General features: G+C 30.7%; 2 protein-coding genes across 5 annotated transcripts in view; one reads left to right on the forward strand and one right to left on the reverse strand.

Annotated features, from left to right (window-relative positions):
• LOC117105497 overlaps window positions 1-4,669 on the reverse strand; it is a gene marked incomplete at its 3' end in the record, with an annotated part of 5,103 nt that extends 434 nt beyond the window's left edge. Inside the window, exons 1-6 of the mRNA XM_033246664.1 lie at window positions 4,547-4,669; window positions 3,399-3,533; window positions 2,722-2,811; window positions 1,478-2,008; window positions 908-1,131; window positions 546-795 (exon numbers count right to left, since the gene is read on the reverse strand). Coding sequence (XP_033102555.1) covers window positions 546-795; window positions 908-1,131; window positions 1,478-2,008; window positions 2,722-2,734 — 1,018 coding nt within the window. The remainder of the gene's footprint in view (window positions 1-545; window positions 796-907; window positions 1,132-1,477; window positions 2,009-2,721; window positions 2,812-3,398; window positions 3,534-4,546) is intronic.
• Window positions 4,670-6,333: 1,664 nt separating this feature from the next.
• LOC117105491 (golgin subfamily B member 1-like) overlaps window positions 6,334-20,047 on the forward strand; it is an 87,720-nt gene continuing 74,006 nt past the window's right edge. For 2 of the 4 annotated variants that reach the window (XM_033246653.1, XM_033246655.1), the window contains exons 1-3: window positions 6,334-6,489; window positions 11,593-12,168; window positions 14,770-14,820. In XM_033246653.1, coding sequence (XP_033102544.1) covers window positions 11,634-12,168; window positions 14,770-14,820 — 586 coding nt within the window. In that variant the 5' untranslated portion in view covers window positions 6,334-6,489; window positions 11,593-11,633. Of the gene's footprint in view, window positions 6,490-6,681; window positions 6,815-11,592; window positions 12,169-14,769; window positions 14,821-20,047 lie in introns of those variants that run through there. The other 2 variants (XM_033246656.1, XM_033246654.1) reach the window with 2 other exon arrangements.

Consider the following 20,047-nt stretch of genomic DNA (forward strand, 5'->3'; position numbering starts at 1 on the left):
CATTGAAATTGGGAAAAATAACAGCACAGCATGATGTATAGATACATAAACCTTAGTTTAGTGAAATAAAATAGATTTTTAAAAATTTTACATTCTAGCATGTTTTTGCTATTTTCTCTGAAACACAACTTGCGACGAGTGACTCGTTTGACTTGTCTTTGCCACACATAGAACAATTAAAAGAACCAATTACTAATATGAAGTAAATTATTAAAAGTAATTACACAAAATAACAATTTTAAGAGTTTTGCTATAGTACTGTTAGTTGAAAAACAGCAAAAGTTGCACTCATGTTCACATTTTTGGTATTGTCACATAAATTATTATAAATTATATAAAATGCAACCAAAAATAAACTTATTTAACCTCCCAAATTAATTGAATAAGTTTCAATTATTAATACAAAGAGAAATATAATAAAGGTTCTGGGAGTGTTAAATGGTGTACCTGTATGTATGTGGGCATGTATGTTTTTGTGGGCATGTATGTATGTGTGTACTGTATGTGTGTGTGCGGTGCCCCTATGCTACTACAGTATCCCTTACCTAAGCTTATATAGTGTAGCTCTCCAATTTGACCAAATAACATTACACCATCTGGGTTTGAACTTTCTTGAATTGTTGTGACCAAGTAGCCCTGCTCTGTGCTTTTTCTTTGACTGGTCACTATTTGGAAGTTGTGATTTAATATTCGTGACATCCCTCTTATGGCTGTCTCGTCAACAAAAGTACCATCTTTACTCAATTCATCTAGATATTTGTCATCTGTAAGGGCAATCAATGGATCTTCTTTATCCTGGAACAAATTTAGAAATTGCTAAATGCAATAAAACACAATGTATCAAACAACACTTGGATAATACCATGGAAGTATAATGATAATACTATGGAATAATCTACACAATTACCAAATGTCGCAAGTAGTCAACTAAATCAGCCCTGAGTTGTGCACTAGATCGATTTGGTAAACCCAGCCTCTCAAATTGATCTTGGATGCAGTATAAAAAACAGTTCCCATCACCACTAACATCCTTTCTTATATGCATGTTTGACTGTCTAATATTCTCTTTCAAACGGTTGTAGTAAGATGTGTATGTTTCACCCTCTTTCTTACTGACTGCTCTCTTGTACACTGAGAAAAAAATGCACACAAAAAATTATGACACTACAATTAATTGAACAATATGACAATGGCAACTTCAGAATTAAACCTAACTGAGCGTACACTTGCACAGTGCTGGCTCTAAATGTTGGATGAAATGATAGATAAAATATAAAGAGGGTTCCTAGATTAAGCATGATTAAAAAAGTAGACCATTACTGGAGAATGAAATGTGAAATATTAGAGTACTTGTAATCTTGCAGATAAAACACCAGAGGCAAAAACTAAATTTTAAAATTAGTCTTGTGTTGTGTACATAAAACTGTCTAAAATAAAAAATTGGTAAACTTCTCCATTAACAAACATAGCTCTGTACCTTCAAGTTCCAGTAAAGCTTTCAGAGCTTTGTCACTTGGTAATCCTTCAATGAAATCATCAATTTTTTCTTCACAAAGCTCATTCCTTTGCTCTAGATCCATAATCAAATGCCAGCTATCTTTATAATTCTTTAACACTGGCATGTTATATCGTACATCAAGCGCTACTATATCATCATCAGTTAGTGTCATTCCTAGCTTCAAGAGGAACTGTCTGTACCATGAGAATTTAGACACTTCATGTTCCTTGATTGTTTGTAAAGTTGGAAGTACAATTCTGGATTTGAAGCCAAATTGTCCAGTAACTTTTAATGTGTCATAAAGGATAGTGAGATTTGTTAGGCTCAAACTCCCAGAACCAATTAACATACTTAGCAAGGGCATCACCTTAGTAGCCTCATTTAACTTATTATAAATTGGCACGTGATCTCTATTGTTGTACAAAACTTTTAGCATATTGATGTATCCAAGTCCATCATACCAACTTGAAAAATCCACCAACAGCTGGCTGAAATCTCTTTTTGAAAGTCCTACGATACAAGCGAAAATAAATTGACTATCATCAATAATAGAAATATACAATTCAGGAAAATTTTAATCTACAATGAAAAATGTGTATTTGATAAACATCATCATTAATCATCCATTATAGTCATTAAAATTATCATTATAGAAGTGAAAAATAGACACCAAAGAAATAAAAACTAAATTGAAGATTAAACAATGGAATTAATCAATACATGTTTAGAATCCTGAACAAATTCTAATTTATTTTAAAATAATTGCATTAAAGATTTTTTGTGGAAGAAAGTGTATAACAAGCCAAAATGTCTACTGTAACAGAGTAAACTTAATGTGTATAATTCAGTTGGTTTAGATGAAGTACACCAACATTGAATGAAGATGAAAATATCCAGGTTTTGTTAGTTTAATTAATTAGTCATTTTCAAGTAACCTACCGTAATCATGGGCGATTTTTCCTACATTTGTGTTATTTTATATCATTAAATAATATGTTAATTTGGGAAGATAAAATAGACAAGACAGTCACTTTAACTATACACATTTTGAAATTCACTGTAAATATTTATTTACTCTACCTTCCAAGAGTCAATATAGGATGTGCATGTACAGTACATACAGGTAAAATTATTACCAATGATCAGGGCAATGTGAAGTCCTTTGAAATAGTTACACACAACAATGCCAACAACAATTACTTTATAAACAGTATTTTATTTACCTGTTTCCTCCATTCTTCCTTTGTGATCTACTTCTCACAGCAATTTATACAATAATTCACTCAAACTGTTTGGATGCACAAGCTTTCACACTAAAACAGATTCAATAGAAATGAAGATGTTCTTAATATTCTTTATATAACTGTATTACCATCATTTTAATAAAATATTTAAATATTTACTGTGTTTCACCAATGTTTTTACTTTTTAGTCAAAGCAGTTTATTTAAAAACCTCAGAGTAAAATACTAATACATTTAAAGATGTACTATCAGTCAAAAGAATAATAAATAATAAATCAAAAATTCAAATAATTTGTTTTGTTTTCACCAATTTAGATATTTTACAACAAAATGCTTATACTGTACTGATTACCGGATATCATGTGACACCCTTTCATTTACTAAATTTGCATTATTACAACTCGTGTATTAAAACCACTGATTCTTTAACAACCCATGGAAGTCCCAACATCTGTTTTAAAAAGCCAAAATACTGAAAGTTCTTTGAAGGCAGTAGATTAATATCCAATATTTTTTTTAAATATCTGAATATTTAGAATATCGATAACATAAACAAATTACAAACCAGCTAAAGTGGGCTGCATAGTCAATTCTCGATTACCACTCATTTGCCCCTTACATTGGCAGGAGCATTACAATCTTAAAAATTCTACTTACCAGGTAAGTTTTTTTAATACCGAAATGTCCCCACCCCCCAACACTCTTGATGTCAGTTGCCTTTCTCTTCAGCTCTTAGATGAATTGTATCATCACATCTTGGCTCACTTTTTGTGTTACTGGTAAGGTTTATTCCTGTAAAGTCATAAAATAATATTTTATTTATCATCTTTTCTTTCTTGGCTAACAAAATCAATAAGCAATGAAATTTAATCGTAAATAATTTTAACATATATGATTTTATATCACTTTACTTTCCTTTGACATAATTTTATTATAGTATCTTGAATTTTATTTGACTAGCAACTCTTACTTGACTTGCTCTTACTTGTACGATGGGAAAAGAATTGAAAAGTAGTGTATTAAAATAGGTATATGCATTACAGTGCAGTAGTACTAGTAATAATCTGAACTCTAGCATTGTTTTAGTTACCATATCAGAGTTTCCTGTGTTAAAAACATGATTTACTATGCTATACCTCTTTATAAAACATAACTTGTACTTTATAATAGAGAAATCTATATATTATCGCTACTTGGAACAGTAACAACACGAAAGTCCTATGCTACTGCACTGTAATTTTTCAATTTTTTTCAATCATATAGTGGTATAGACTAGTCTTTTAAGAACATTTTGCTGGAAAATTTTTTTGGATACGACGCCCCGTTATGGAGTTATGATTTTTTAAATAACATGATGTCAGAAAATCAGACCAAAAGCTTATCTTATTTCTGTTGGTTACGCACCGCTGATTCGCAATGTTTGTCATCAATTCAATATGTCTACCAATTCGTGAAAAAGGCCTAGGCCCCTATTCCTAGGCCAGGCTAAGCTAGTAAATTGTTTAAGAAAGAACTCGTAAAGTCCCTTCGATGTAGATAAGATTTGTTTTCATTTGAAATTCTCTCTTCGAGGATGTTAAACTGGCTCCCTCTGGTTGGAGAACTGCTTCAAAGCGGCTTTAAAAGCAAGACTAGAGAGGCCTGGCCTAACTAAGGCCTACAACGCTTACTAGGCCTAGGCCTAGGTATCCTTTCTTTCCCGATCGATCCCTAGGGCCTAGCTAGATAGATTTTATTTTTAGTTGGCCTATGTTCTAGCCTGCAGACCTATCACAGTATTATTCAGTTAACAAATGCATACTTACTAGTAGACGAATATCAGTTTAAATGTAAATAGTATACTGCAGAAACACAACCGATGAAAAAACAAGGAATGACATCATTCCTTACTACTGTATCATCAGCAACAAGCTAAATATCATGGTGTAAACTAAAAATTGCATAAACTTCCGGGAATAGATAGAGGGCGGTAAACAAGTATTGAATTTTGAAAGGTGGATTAAAAATGTGCATGAATGTACTATTGAAGCATTCAGCTACTGCAAATTATGTACTAAATAGCATCGAAAGCACTGGTCATTTTGTATTTCAATGTACATGATAATACAGTATAAGAGATAAATATGTTGACGAACTTAACAAAGAGCTATTGTATTATGGATACAAACAATTACGGGATGATTTCGAAGGGAACTGTTGAATTTTACTTTTGACCTTTATTAATTCAAAATGTCCTTATTTAATTGGAGGAACTGCATGATATGGAAATACAGAACAATTATAAAATGAAATACCACCCACTAATTAAATGCTAAACAACCTTTATTATGTATTATATATTTATCTCTTTTAAAGTTATTAATACTATTATTGTTTTGTTTCTTTTATTTCATATTTATTTATTGTTTTTGATTTCTTTGATCTGATATTCATAATCCCTAACTTTTTATTGTATTATGGATACAAACAATTACGGGATGATTTCGAAGGGAACTGTTGAATATAACTTTATGACCTTTATTAATTCAAAATGTCCTTACGACAGAATTAGATGAACTGCATGATATGGAAATACAGAACAATTATATTAAATGAAATACCACCCACTAATTAAATGCTAAACAACCTTTATTATGTATTATATATTTATCTCTTTTAAAGTTATTAATACTATTATTGTTTTGTTTCTTTCATTTTATATTTATTTATTGTTTTTGATTTCTTTGATCTGATATTCATAATCCCTAACTTTTTTATTATTTATAATAGTAATATTTAAAAAAAATGTATATACATCAACAGATTAACTAAACAGGCCTAAAATAACAGTAATAGATAATATTAACTTGCAAAAATAGTAGTAAAATAATAATGACAATAATAATAATAGTAGTAGTAACAATAATAATGATACTAATAACAATATATGTAATACTAATTAGTAATATTAGTACTTGTAATAAAATTGATGATGACGATAATAATTATAATGGCTATGATAAGAACAATAACAAATTAAGAATGCAGTGATAATGATAACAATAATAATCAGAATAATAATAATAAAAACAAAAATAATAATAATAACAAAAATAATAATACAGTAATAATCATAGGCCTGCGCCTAATAACAATAATGACAATAGTAATAATAACAATAATGATTATGTTAATGATGATGATGGTGATAATAATAATCAGAAGGTTTTATAGAGAACTGTTAATACCAGTAAAAATATTTTATGTACTGTATTGAATTTTAAAATTTTGTTTAGCTTCTTGTATTTTTGTTTTGATCTATTTATTTGTTAATAGCTTGATGTGTGTTTCTTTTGTAGTCACGTTACTGAGTTTGTTGTCCCGTCTGTGGATTCTCTTCCTCAAGACTTGTCTGCGATATTGGCAATCTGTTAATATTTTCAAGACAAGGCTAGTTTGCTGTTCGCCTTTGGATATTTTGATGGATTTTGGCGCTATATAAATTCGATGATTGATGAACGCAACATAAAATATTCTGATCATTTTATGGGAAATCGTACATGTCAAAAACTAACGCATGCGCAGAAATACTATCGCCGTGAAGTAGATTACTGCTTGCTAGAAATACATTCCGTACAAAAAACAAAACACAATCGGGTTGTCCTAGACCTGCATGCTCTGGATATTGATGCAGCGAAACGTGAAACAACAAACATAAGACAGAAGATGGTTATCATCATTTCATTTTAAAAATTTCTTTTCTATCCAGGTAATATTAGTGTTATTATGTAATTATGAATTGATATCCAAGTATGGTAAATCGGTGATTACACTTATTTTGTTTTGGATAAAATATAATAATTATATATTTTACAAATCAATTTGTTTGCTAGGCCTAGGTGGGTGATTAGCTAGGCCAGCTAATCCTGTATTTATGTAGGATAAGACTGTTGTTAGCCTTGCGGACACGACCACCACTACCATCACCTACCTCGAAAAGGCTTCACAACCAAGTCCAAGCCCAGCTATTCTGGCGGTATCAACAAGCATCTCTATCCAGTATTACATACTGTACTATGAAGTAATTTTTAGGGGTTAGTCCCTAGCCTCATAATTTTCTTAAAAGTTAAAAATTAAATAAATAGGCCTAGGGCCTAATAATAAATATAGAAAGTTTGATGATAACTCCTGGCAAATTTAAGGGCCTAGGCCTATGCATAATTAAATCCAGCCTTGTTGGATGTTGGCCTAGGCGGCGGCCTAGCCACCTAGCTTGCCTAGTTTAAGCCGGGCCTAGAATAGGCAAAGATAGATTCAGGAATTTGAAATAGAGGCCAGGCAGGGGAGAGCCTTTCACATGGAGGGTCAGCCCCACTGTGGTTGGGGCTAATAAGGCAAGAACATTATGAATACATGGGGCACCTATAATTATATGGCCATGAAATGGCACAGCAGTCTGAAGCCACATTTACACTAGACATGATTACGACATGATAGAGATGCCCACTGTGGTTGGGGCTAATAAGGCAAGAACATTATGATTACATGGCACCTATAAATATGGCCGGAAATGGCACAGCAACTAGCCACAATTACGACACGATACAAATGTGTGCAGTTTTGTGACACGTAATCGTGTCTAGTGTAAATGTGGCTTCAGACTTAAATTTTTTTTTCTCCATATTTTTGTAAATTCTGACAAATTTAAAGAGTGAGTGGGGAATTTTAAGGAGTTGGGGAGGCAGCTGGGCCCTTTGAATATTGGAGTTTTTTTATTTTTTTTATTTGTTTAATTTAGTTTTTTTTTTTTTGTATTTTTTGTGGTGTTATCAATAATTTAAAAGTTGATAGGAACATTTTTACAGAAGATAGGGGATGTTGCTGAAGAGAAAGAGGATGCTGCTGAAGAGAAAGCCTGTTCACCTGCTGTGATGAAGTGCCCCCTCAACTTGGAATATTTTCACCTCTAAAAATTTACAATATTTGTCGTGAAATTGTAATAAAATTAGTAGTGTTGAGGAAATAGACATGATTGAGATTCTTATCATTTGAATGAGAGAAATTCTATCATTCATATGATAACAATCTCAAAGTATCATTTAGGTATACTGTCATTATGCTAGTGTGATGGAAAACAATGGTAGGTTATCAGTGGTAGATCAAGAAAATCAAATTTGAGGGGCTCATAAATGCAGTTATGCAGATAAAGGGTTCGACTACCTCAGCCCTGCCCCTGTTGGTACAACATTTTGCGTCTCTGGAATTTCTCAATGGCTAGAAATAGCACTTTTAGACTTAAAATTTAAATATACTGTAATTTACTTTTTTCCCCATTTTAAATATTGTATTATTTTTTATTTTCACAATTGTATGATGAAGGGTGGGAGTGGACTAGACCTCTTGAATCTGCATATGGGGTTTTTTTTCTTAAAATCATAATACATGAGTCATCAATTAACATATTTTTCTAAAATCATTTGGACAAACTTTAATTCTACATATTTATTTCATAAAAATCTAAAAAATTTGGAAAACGTGTCAAAACAATACTAAATAGTCAATAACTTTGTCACAATCAAATTTGCTTCGGTTGGCAAAATTCAGAACATTAATTTACAGAAAGCAGAAAGAATTACAAACAACGTCAAAGTATGGAGAACTTAGTCAGTAATCAAATCCTTGCATATGAATATTATCTAAAATATTTTCAATTCCATTTTAACAACAGTTTCATAATATTCCAATTTTCATTGTTATTAATCAGTGACAGGCTGTTATTCTCACAAACTTAAGTTATGACATTCTCTATGACATTTTTTTAGTAGATGTGATGTACTGTATGTTGTTCTCAACTAAAAATAATAAAAAAAATTATCCAGTATTTGATTATGGATTAAAATAAAATCAAATTTATTTTCCTCTACAGTATGAAACAATTGAATGGAACTGTAGGCCTATTATTATTATTAAAATGATTAGAAAAATTTTTAAAAATGCAATAAAAATGCATGCGCAAAGTGTCCCACACCCTGACTATCCTGCGATTATCATTCAACAAACATTAAATCTTTCGCTATTTTTTCATTATTTTTAATTGATTTTAATACGAGAGAATAACAGTTTGTACTATGTATTATGCCCATAAGGTATTGGTTGTGCATTTTTTTTCAATCTTGATGTTTATGTATATTAAGTTTGATATTATCATTTGGCCCTTGAAGATTTAGAAAACATGTCCGAAGTATTTTCTAGATTTCCTCTTGATTTTATCTTATTTCCATTGCAGAAAAAAACTTTCTTCTTTATAAGTCGGTGTTTCAAGATATTTGCGAAATATTTTCAGTGTACTTTCTTTGTGAATACTTGCTACATAAAATGACTAATTGCCTATTCTCTATCTCTCTCTCAAGAGAACACCCCTTGAAAAATAATAGAACAGTTGACTCTCAGCACCAAGCACAAGTGACCCTGCAACTATGGGTCTTCCTCATTCTTTATGTATTGGCCGGAATGTCCACAATGTTGGGGCCCTACAGTAGACTGAAGGTTAATAAGGGAAAATAGACAAAATTATTAGATTATCATTCCCGCCCGCTTCAACAATTTAGGAAATATTAATGCGGGAATATTTTATTTTATTTTCTTCTTTTTTTTCTCCATCATTTATTTTTACTACATAAAAATCAAACCATGCTCGGGTGGTTTTTGATTTACATTTGGAACAGAATTTGGAGAGAGCATTTGATCAAGTCAGAACTAAGTTTTGAAATTTGAATTACATTTTAAAGAAATTAGAACTACATTTTGGAAAATTTGAACTACGTTTTGAAAAATTTGAATTTCGTTTTGGGAAACTAGACCTACATTTTGAGAAATTAGACCTATGTTTTGATAAATTAGACATTGAATGCTGCAATTACATTTTGATTTTAACAGACTTTTGCTGCGTATGGCACACCATATAAAAATTTTTTTTTAAAACAACTACTCACAAAATATAAAGGTATTGGCTCCGAATTCGGTAAACTTCAAACTCTTTCAATTGATTTTAGGTCAGACATTGGTCGCTGTAAAGTTTAAAGCAAAGCCCATTCTTTAAACTTGTTGTTTATTGTCGTTCAAAATAAACAGCTCGCTAACTGCAGACCCGTGGGCTGATCGGGTCATTGATTCACAGCTCACATGTTCCACAGAGACTCTCACTGCTAAAAATAACTTGTTACATCATGCATTACAAGTGGGCGGTCTTCCTTGCGATGGGTGTGATTGGTCGGATTGGTTGTTGTTGGGCAAAAAGTAACCTCCAACATCAAGAAAGTTTAGGCAAAGGCTTGCCTAGCTCGAGCAAAGACCAAGGCCTTGACGCCTATGCCTACTGAATTATTAGGGTGTTCCCTTCCCATTGATGCTCGAGTAATGTCCAAATTTTTTTCACCGGAATATAATTTTGAATAGGCCATTTAATCATTATCGTAGACCTTGGGCAGTTTTTTAAATGTATCTGCCACCTCAATTTTTTTTTTTTTTATAAAGGAGTGATAATCCAATAATTTTTTCTATGTGCCCTAACCACAAGATTTGCAGGTCTTTGTGACTAAAAGTCACCCTGTGAGATATTATGTCAGTCACTTAAAATTACTTTATTTTTATTTAAACAAAAAATTTTTCATTAATTATGTATTGTGTTTGATTCATTTTCTTTAATTTTTTACCCTTGAATGGATATATTAGAAAAAAATAAATTTTTTGACGTAAACTATTTGCTTTCACTATGTGGAACTACAACACATAATTACCATCAAAATGTGTGATTGTGGGATCATAAAGAGTTGATGATCCCAACCAGTTTAGAAAAAATGTAATTCTACTAGAGTAACATATAGAATGTGTTGAGAATGAAATGACGTTGCTTGCATTAGATTTGTTCATGCCATTTGGAAGGAGGGGGTGGGGAATTTTTTTTTAATCAAAGCCCAAGGGAGGTGTTTATTCCAATGAGGCTCTAGAGGAGGGTTTTATTCGAGGGGGAATTTCATCAAAGGGGAAGTTTATTCAGTGTGGGCATTAATTTCAATACAACATTTTAAAACTTAGTTCCCAACCATTTTAAACAAAAAAATTGGGCAAATTTCCATCTTTCTTGTAATGGCTGCTGAAAATGTATTCTAATACAGTACTCTATCCCCAATTCAAAGCCAATGTTTAATTTTTTTTGTTTCGTATCTTTTGTCCGGGAAAAGTTCACACTGGTACAATACATGAATTAAAAGTAAAGAAGGGGTAGGCTTATACCTGACGAGCTATGGTAATGCATTTAATACTTGTTGCAGATTTTTTTTTTTTAGTAATAAAAGTGTGTAAATTAGCAAAAATCAAAATTAATTTGATGTGCATCCATCTCATTGGAAGATTAGGAATGATTTAATCCTTTTTAATTAACAGTTTAATGTTTTAATTGAATATGAAGCATTTTTAATTAATTTTAGGTTAAATATTATAATTAACTAATTAATTAATTTCTATCAATTGAAATATTACCTGTTATACCTACTGTAAATACTTTTATAAAACTGAGATTTTCTTTTTTTTTATTGTTTCTCAATGTCATAATATGATTCAACATATTTTGTACAAAGGAAATTTGATTTTAAATATATACTGTACAGTATATGACTTTGAGGAATCTATGAATAATATTTTAGTTCAAAGCCAAAAATATCTTTTGGACATCTAAAAAGATAAAATTTAATTACTCTATAAATCATAATAAAAGAAAGTGTATTCATTTACAAAACTGTATAATTTAAAATTTAGTAAAATAAGTTTGAAAAAAATTAATGGATTAATATAATTTCTGTATTTTCATCTTTAGATTTATAAAAGAATGTTTATCCTCAAGAAATAAAAATAATCATGTTTGGGCGTAGGAAGAAAAAGGCACCAACGCCTCCTCCCCGATCAACAGCGACTAAGCTAACAGATGGAGGCACAGCAATTGATGAAAGAGCTCCGAAGCTCAGTAGCCGCCAGAGCAGCGTTACATCAACTACAAGTAACGATTCAGTTGGAAAACCCAAGAAAAGAACTGCGCCCTCTCCCCCAACCAATACATCAATAGTTAATAACGAAAGGCCGGGAGTGATATCAAAAAAGATTCAAAATGTGAACGTTCAACAAAACTCTATTGACGAAAGTAGAAAAAATTCTTCGGAGATTACTTTCAGCAGTTTTAAACAACCACCAAGTCAGGACAATGAAAGCAAACAGGTTGAAAATGGAAATGAGAGAACTAAAAATAACATTAATGGATACATGAACCATAATGGTGCAGATGCAAAGGCTAAAGAGGAGAGATTTAGGCTGATCCCAGTAGAATCGTGGGAAGAAAATGAAGTCCTCCAGTGGCTAGCATCCCGAAAAATGCAGTATTTTCATGAACTGTTCTCCGGTATGTTATTCTCTATTTGTTCACTATGATTATTCTTGATGGATTATTTTCAATGTCTTGTTTGTATTGTTTCAATCAATCGTTCGGTTGTTCCACCCACTCCTGTGTCACCCCTCCTGAAACTTCCACATGTTGTTCAACGTTGTTTTTTCCGTTTATGTGTTGCTATACACATTGCAGTAATCATAGGACAATGTGTCATTTATTTTTAAAATATTTGTTTTTATTGTTATGTAATTCATTTAACATTGTACAGTATGTGGTAAATATATTCAAACATACTTACTGTACACCTAAATCTTTGTCACTCAAAACAATTTGGTACTTTCAAAATGAAAGTAAGTGAACAACATTAACATAAAAAGTAAAAGGTTATTGTGTTAAAATAAAAAAAGTTAATCTAAAGGAATTCCAAAAAGAGGGGGCCCAGAGAAGTACTTTCACAGATGAAGGATCTACACCACCTCAGCCCCACCACGGTTGGGGCTTAGGTAAATTTGTGATTATGGTCACCTCTAGATCTACTGGAAATTGCTTTTTCAGACTTAAAATTTGAATATAATTTTCTTTATATCGCCATTAAAAAAACATTTTGAACAATTTAGGGGGCGGCTGGGCCCCTCCCTTGAATCCACGACTGAGACATATGGTATTTGCACGTATACAATGTCTATATTCCCGACCTAAGATTTAAATCATGCTTAAGTTGAAACATTTAACTGCTTATTAGACAACTTGATGATCAAATTTCAGCACAATTTTACACACCTGCATAAGAATCTCATCACCTGATTTTCAACTCAGAACATTGTTTTTTTTTTTATCCGCGTAATCATTCAATGAAATATTTTATTTTAAAATATATAAATATTCGGATAAAAATTACAAATAAAAACAACTACAAAAGCAGAAGCAGAAAGCATAAAATAGGTTTGTACATTTAAGTGCCATCCATGTGAAGTGAAGATTCGAATTTCTTAGTTCAAACTAATAGGTTAGTAGACTTTACTGTACTCTTTTCCATACAGTATTGGTAGTGCTAACTGTACGTTTGATTAAAATATTCTTCGTAATTTGAAATCGGTATATTTGCTAAAGACCCACTTTAGTGAGTTAGTTCACACTTCTTACTGTTTTTTTTTTAATGAGTTTTAAGTGTGTATTAATTTTTTTGTACAGTTATTATTTGAGAAGTAAAAGAAATGAAATAATTTTTCATATTGCCATTTTTTTCTGAATTTAAGTAAAGTTTACTGATGTACTGTTCCACAACCAGAAAAAAAGTAAAGTAAATAAAAGTTAAAAAAATAATGTTTTTAATATTTTTATTTTAGTGATTAAATATACAATACCAAATATTACTGCTGTAGATTTTAATATGAAACAATAGCATTTCAATACAATTGCATAAATTATTTTCTTAAATAATAATGTTTTTGTGATAATAATTTATGATGATATTACTATAATGTGATAAAATTATTTTGTGTCTTCAGGTTTAAATTCCATTAAACTTGTATCAAGACTTAAAACTTTCAAGTAGAATTATCAGGAAATAATTAATTATGGATTACTAATTTACAGATTCAGATCCCCACGCACAACACACACCACACAGACACAGACACCCACACAAACTCACAATTGTAGTATCCCTCTCATACTCTCTACAATATAACCATGCACATAATACACAGAACACACACACACAGCATGTTTCTGTTAATTTGTTTGCAAACGTGATACTAACGAGGTCCAGACTAATGTGATCAAGTCAATCCCAAAGCTCATGAAATGTTGAATCTTAGCCAACGCTCCTATTTTGATCCTATTCCATATTTGTCAGTTGGCTAAGTCCTTGTTCTCGAAGTAAAAGTTCCACCTCTCTGGTGCTCATAATCAAAATCAATTACCACGTTGCTAATCTCATCACGAAGCAGATCATCAAAAGAAATTATGCATTTCCTGATAATTCTATGAAAAGTGATCAATTCTTTTAGCTCATGACAGTTACGGCTGAGAGTCCCGGGGAAGAGCATCGACTCTTTTTTTTTTTTATTCTATCACTAAAAAACACTGTCTGGAATTTAAAAATACTAGCCACTGGCCAGTATATGATATAACTTCTTATGCCGTTTGGTGACAAAAACGCGTCTCTATTGTGTGCTTGTTGACATATTGCTATTTTTAGGAACTGTCAAAGTTTGGCACAGCAAGAGTGCGAGTAATTTCATTGTGTGGACTGTCAGTTGTAATATGCTGATGATTTGCTGTATAATTTCATCATCATTTGCGATTCATACTCTCATTATCACTTGAACGTTTGCTTGATGAAGACCGATGGTACTACAGTATGCCAATACGTTTGAACAGTAGACGATCATATTGATACTTTATCAATCTTTTTAACAATTTTATACGCAAGAATTTCCCAAACAAGGAATACAGTATTTGAATCATTTGAGTTGTTCGGTGTTAAAATGTTTAAGCTTGTGTGGTACCCGAGCCAACAGTCAAAGCGGCGCGGCCGTTTTGTAGAGAAAGTGTCATATAGCGATGGTCTAAATCCATCTGTAATGTCATACCTTCATGTTCCTACAGGTTGTGGAATTGATGGTGATTATCTGATGCAAATTACAGAAAGTGATCTTGGTAAGTTAACTTTTTTTTTTTCAATTAAATTTTAAATATAATTCTGTCTTGATTTTTTTAAATGAGATTTATCCAACAATAAGGCGATGTCACTCTGTATGATATGTGAGTTACACAGTTCATTTGAAAAAGAAAGAAAAACCCATTATTAATAATTATAATTGGTATGATAAGTTTAATGATATTAAATGCTTAATGTTTATGAGGGTTTTACTAGTAAAGATAGAGATAAAGCTTTAAGTTATACAATACGATAAAATACGTGAAACGGCTAAAAGACAACACATCAAACGTAGCCTACTCATTAATAATCAATCAACATTTTTTTACTTCACAAGTTTTTTTTTTTTCTGTGTGAGATACTTTGTCCATTTAGTGGGTGGAATAACATGACAGCTTTTTATTTCTTTAATTGCTCATGCTTAATAAGTAATGATAAGTATTTTGCAAGGAATGTGTTGATGTTGAATCATTTTTTTTTTTACTATATGGGCAAACAGTTTTTTATCAAAGAAATTTTGATAATCTGGAAATAGTTTTAGGTGTAATAAACTATGAGAATGAATGTGTCAAGTGAAGTACAGTAGAATGTAGGCCTACTGTTTCAATTGGTTGCAGTACAGTTTAATTTCAAGTGTAATACATGTGTATGTGTTTTAGTGACAAAAGTGCTTGTCAACAGAATGACATGGCACAAAGATAAAGCTTTAAGTTATACAATACAAGCAATGGCATAATGTGGACCATTTTTATGCAGAAAGAATAAACTGTAGGCTACTACAATAAACCACTGTAGAAAAAAAAATTTAACCAACAACCAAAACAAGATAAAACATAAAACTTTAAATAGGTTGTTCAGACTGTTCCTTAATTTCAACTTTATTCTAAAAAGCATCCTCAATGTAATACCCACACCTGATTATTGTGTTGGCCCAAAGTAAATCAAGTAAATCAAGTATTGTCTTTAAAATAATGTCTTTGCTTGTATTATATTAATCCTGTATTATGTGGGTATTGAACATTTTGGTCGAAATACTTGCCTGTAAATTATAGGTTCCTTGGTTAAAATCCTCCAAAAACCCAGGACTTTTCTCACTGCAATAAAACATTTCCTCCATTTATCCTAATTTAATAAGACATAGAGCATTGTAAATTATAACTCTACAGTACACATTCAAAAAAAAAGTATTAAATCGAAATAAAAAAATATTTATATTATATTAAAACTGTTAACTAGATAGTACTCTTTTGTAATTGTAATGATTTCAGATTATTGTGATCTTCTTGAAACTTTTTTATAAATGTAATTAGAGGAAGATTTTTCTTACAATGTTTGTTAATTGTGTGTTGTTTGATAATTGCTAATGACAGGTCCAGTATGTGTCTGATTGTGAGTCATGTGTACATGGGCATATGTATAATCTACTATGATCATTATTAATTGTGTGTTGAGGCAACATAATTTTTTTTCAGTATACACAAGGCAGTTTGGGTTGAGTTTTTAAATAATTAATTATAATCTCCTTGATATCAATGATTAATGCTGAGAAATAGTTTGTTAAGAGAGAGTGCAGAGATGAATTATTAGATCATTGATTCAAGCATCTGTCTCTTATACACATCTAGATGTGTATAAGAGACAGGTGTGGTACCCGAGCCAACAGTCAAAGCGGCGCGGCCGTTTTGTAGAGAAAGCGTCATATAGCGATGGTCACTTTGAAAAAGTGTAGATTTTCTATGTAGGATTTTACAATGCAAATAAACAAGTTTTGTTCAACTATTAGTGAATTTGCTAGATACGAACTCTTGACAGGTTACATTTTGAGTTTCCTTTCAGACTTTCTTCTTTATTGTTCGAGTTTTTTATTGTGTTGTTGTTAGTGCTATAAACTTATTGTTTGTAATATGATGTAAAATTGTTTTCTTTATTGTACTCGGTGTATTGTAAATCAACTAAGACATGTACTGTAGCTTGCATTGTCTTTTAACAAATATATAATATAAATAGTTGTTGTCACTTCAAAAATGGCAATTCATTATTGACTGAGTAAATGTCATTTTCATTGGTTTAAATTTTACTGCCATTTAATATAAAGAGACATCTTATAATAATTTGCTTTATAAGTTAATATAATATGAGGAAATATTAAATTTTAATGTTTAATTCAATTATAAACTATTTTTTATTATTAATGAAGAATAATAAAATTACTTAAGCTAACTCTACTATTAGGTTCTAGTGAAGCTGCCATTGATTTTATTTAAGTGGACATTAAAAGTTGTTTATTATCAGTAGTAAAGTAGGCCCTCTTTTCTCCACACTGTCACACTTGTTTATATTGACAGAACCGCTACACAATTGTTTTAATTGTATAGGAGAAATTTATATCATATTATAGATTTCTAATACTGTGGTTGAATTCAGACAATTACTATTAAGTATTTGTTCCAGGAGACACTGGTACCAAAAGCAAATAGATTTATAACAATTGATTTGTGAATTATTTGGAGATTAATGTTTTATTGATAATTTAAAAAGATTTTTAATAAAAAGATTAAAATATTTTTATTTTTAGGAGTCAATGAATCTGTTTAAATTTGTTAACATTTTATTGCTTGAAGATTAAATATTATTCTACATTTAGTCATTGTTCTACAATGAAATTATTGTTGTTATATCTAACAATTATAAACAAGTCAACAAATTAGTACAATACTGTACACTCAATAACAATAAAGGGACAACGTAAATTCAGGCAAAAATAACAGGAAAGTCAATCATACGATGAAATACAACAAGGATATTGTTATAATTACGTGACAGGAAGCGATAAAATACGTGAAACGGCTAAAAGACAACACATCAAACGTAGCCTACTCATTAATAATCAATCAACATTTTTTTACTTCACAAGTTTTTTTTTTTTTTCTGTGTGAGAAACTTTGTCCACTTAGTGGGTGGAATAACATGACAGCTTTTTATTTCTTTAATTGCTCATGCTTAATAAGTAATGACAAGTATTTGCAAGGAATTTGTTGATGTTAAATCATTTTATTTAGTTCTTACTTTAATGTAAAAAAGCCTTTTCCAGTCTATCAAACTTTATTTGATAAAGACTGTGCCATGCCTAAGTATGGTCTTGATAACATCATAATATGACCATATACAGTATAGGCACATATTGACTATATGGGCAAACAGTTTTTTATCAAAGAAATTTTGATAATCTGGAAATAGTTTTAGGTGTAATAAACTATGAGAATGAATGTGTCAAGTGAAGTACAGTAGAATGTAGGCCTACTGTTTCAATTGGTTGCAGTACATTTTAATTTCAAGTGTAATACATGTGTATGTGTTTTAGTGACAAAAGTGCTTGTCAACAGAATGACATGGCACAAGGCACTGAACTACATCGTGTATATTAACTGTCAAAATTTCAATCAAAACTATACAATACTGTTAAAGTACTGTAATTAAACATGAAATGTTTTGATTTCTTTGGTAAATAATTATTGTATTATTTTCTGTCAAACTCAATTAATTGAATTTGAAAGTTCCTCCGGGGCAATTTAACACAAGTCTTATGTACAGTAAATGAAAAGGTAAATAAAGGTCAAATAATCCCAAACATTAAACCCCATATTTACTTTGATAATAAAAAAGAGATTTAAATACATTTTTATTTGATCTTCAAAGGGAGTTCAAATTCCTCATATTTTATTATTTTTGCTAACAATTTTTTAAGGGGTCGTTCAACATTTTCACACGTGTACAAACAGTATACTAGCAGGGAGGGGTAAACAGATTTGTATACTCTTACATATGCATAAAAATGTTGATTCAAAATAACATGCAATATATAAAATAATGGTAAAATTATAATGTAACTATGGATATAAATATTCATTTTTTAAGCAACCACGTACATTGCTTTAATTGACTTCACACAAAAATGGAGAAAAGTTTTGCAAAATCAACATATTTTTGTACACTTTCAGATGGGAGGGAGGGGGTACGGAAAAAGAGTACTGTTTGTACACTGGTGAAAATGTTGATAACTGTGAACAACCCCTAAGAAATCATTTGAAAAATCTGTCAAAAAAAGTACTATCATCATGGAGAAACACAGAAATTTAATACAAAATCATCATTTAAAAGGGACAAAGCAAAATTTATTGTTATTATTATTATAAACATACAGTAAAACTCCTAACTTGCAGAATACTGTAATACGAAATTTATGTCATAGTTTTGATATGCTTTTTAATTTCATAAAAATAGGTAAATATTTGTTGTTTGAGAATGGGGTTAGATGGTAAATGTGTTAGCATACATTCTCATCACACCTCTTGGTTACAACGCCATGTACCGTTATGGTTTAAAGAGAGGCATCCACAACTGTCGCATATCTGGTCAGTCTACAGTAGATCTGATCCTTACCTCTCATCATTGTCATCACATCAGACACTTGTCACATTGACAATAATGTCATTATTTGTATGACAATTATCACCACCTACTGTATATGGTAATTACCAGGGACTTCTGCCTCACTTACTGGTCAGTTGGATAGGATGTCTACCTCAATGGTCACTTAATAAGAAGGTCATCTGGTCAACAGAAAAGAAAGTCTATTTTTACTATAGCTACTGGTCAAGAAATAGGAAGTTCCTTAGTTGATACTTTTTTTTTTCTGCCTGTTTCTTTTTTGTTCTGTAAACCTTTGAGATTTTTTTTTTTTTTTTTTTTAAATTTTATCGTATTTTAAACATTTTAAATTTGTATTCTGAATTGATTCTATATATATTTATACTGTATGATGTTTTTTATTGTAAATTCAACTATGTTTACTTAGTTGCTAAATAAATAAAGAATTTGAATAAAGAATTTGAATTACAGCATGGTCAACAGAAGCCTTTTACTTATTATAGTTACAGTAGACTCACTACTACTACTGTAGGTAACAAGAAGTGATGCCTTTTGCCTTTGCAAAGGCAACAATGTGGAATATTATTTTCCTGTAGGTACTGGTAAAAATTCACATGAAAAAATATACTATTTGCTATTTAAATTTTTTTTTTTTCATGGAAAATAAATATAATCAAGAAATCGGAAAGATTGTTAGTCAAATTGTAAATAGAGGTGGAATATAAATCAAAGACTGAATTTTCTTTAAATAAATAACATTTTTTTACATTTACCAGCCTGTTTATAAATCGCAATTAG

The sequence above is a fragment of the Anneissia japonica genome, unplaced genomic scaffold (genome assembly GCF_011630105.1).
Source record: "Anneissia japonica isolate Jap-2015-1 unplaced genomic scaffold, ASM1163010v1 scaffold6233_len141684_cov196, whole genome shotgun sequence".
Taxonomy (NCBI): domain Eukaryota; kingdom Metazoa; phylum Echinodermata; class Crinoidea; order Comatulida; family Comatulidae; genus Anneissia; species Anneissia japonica.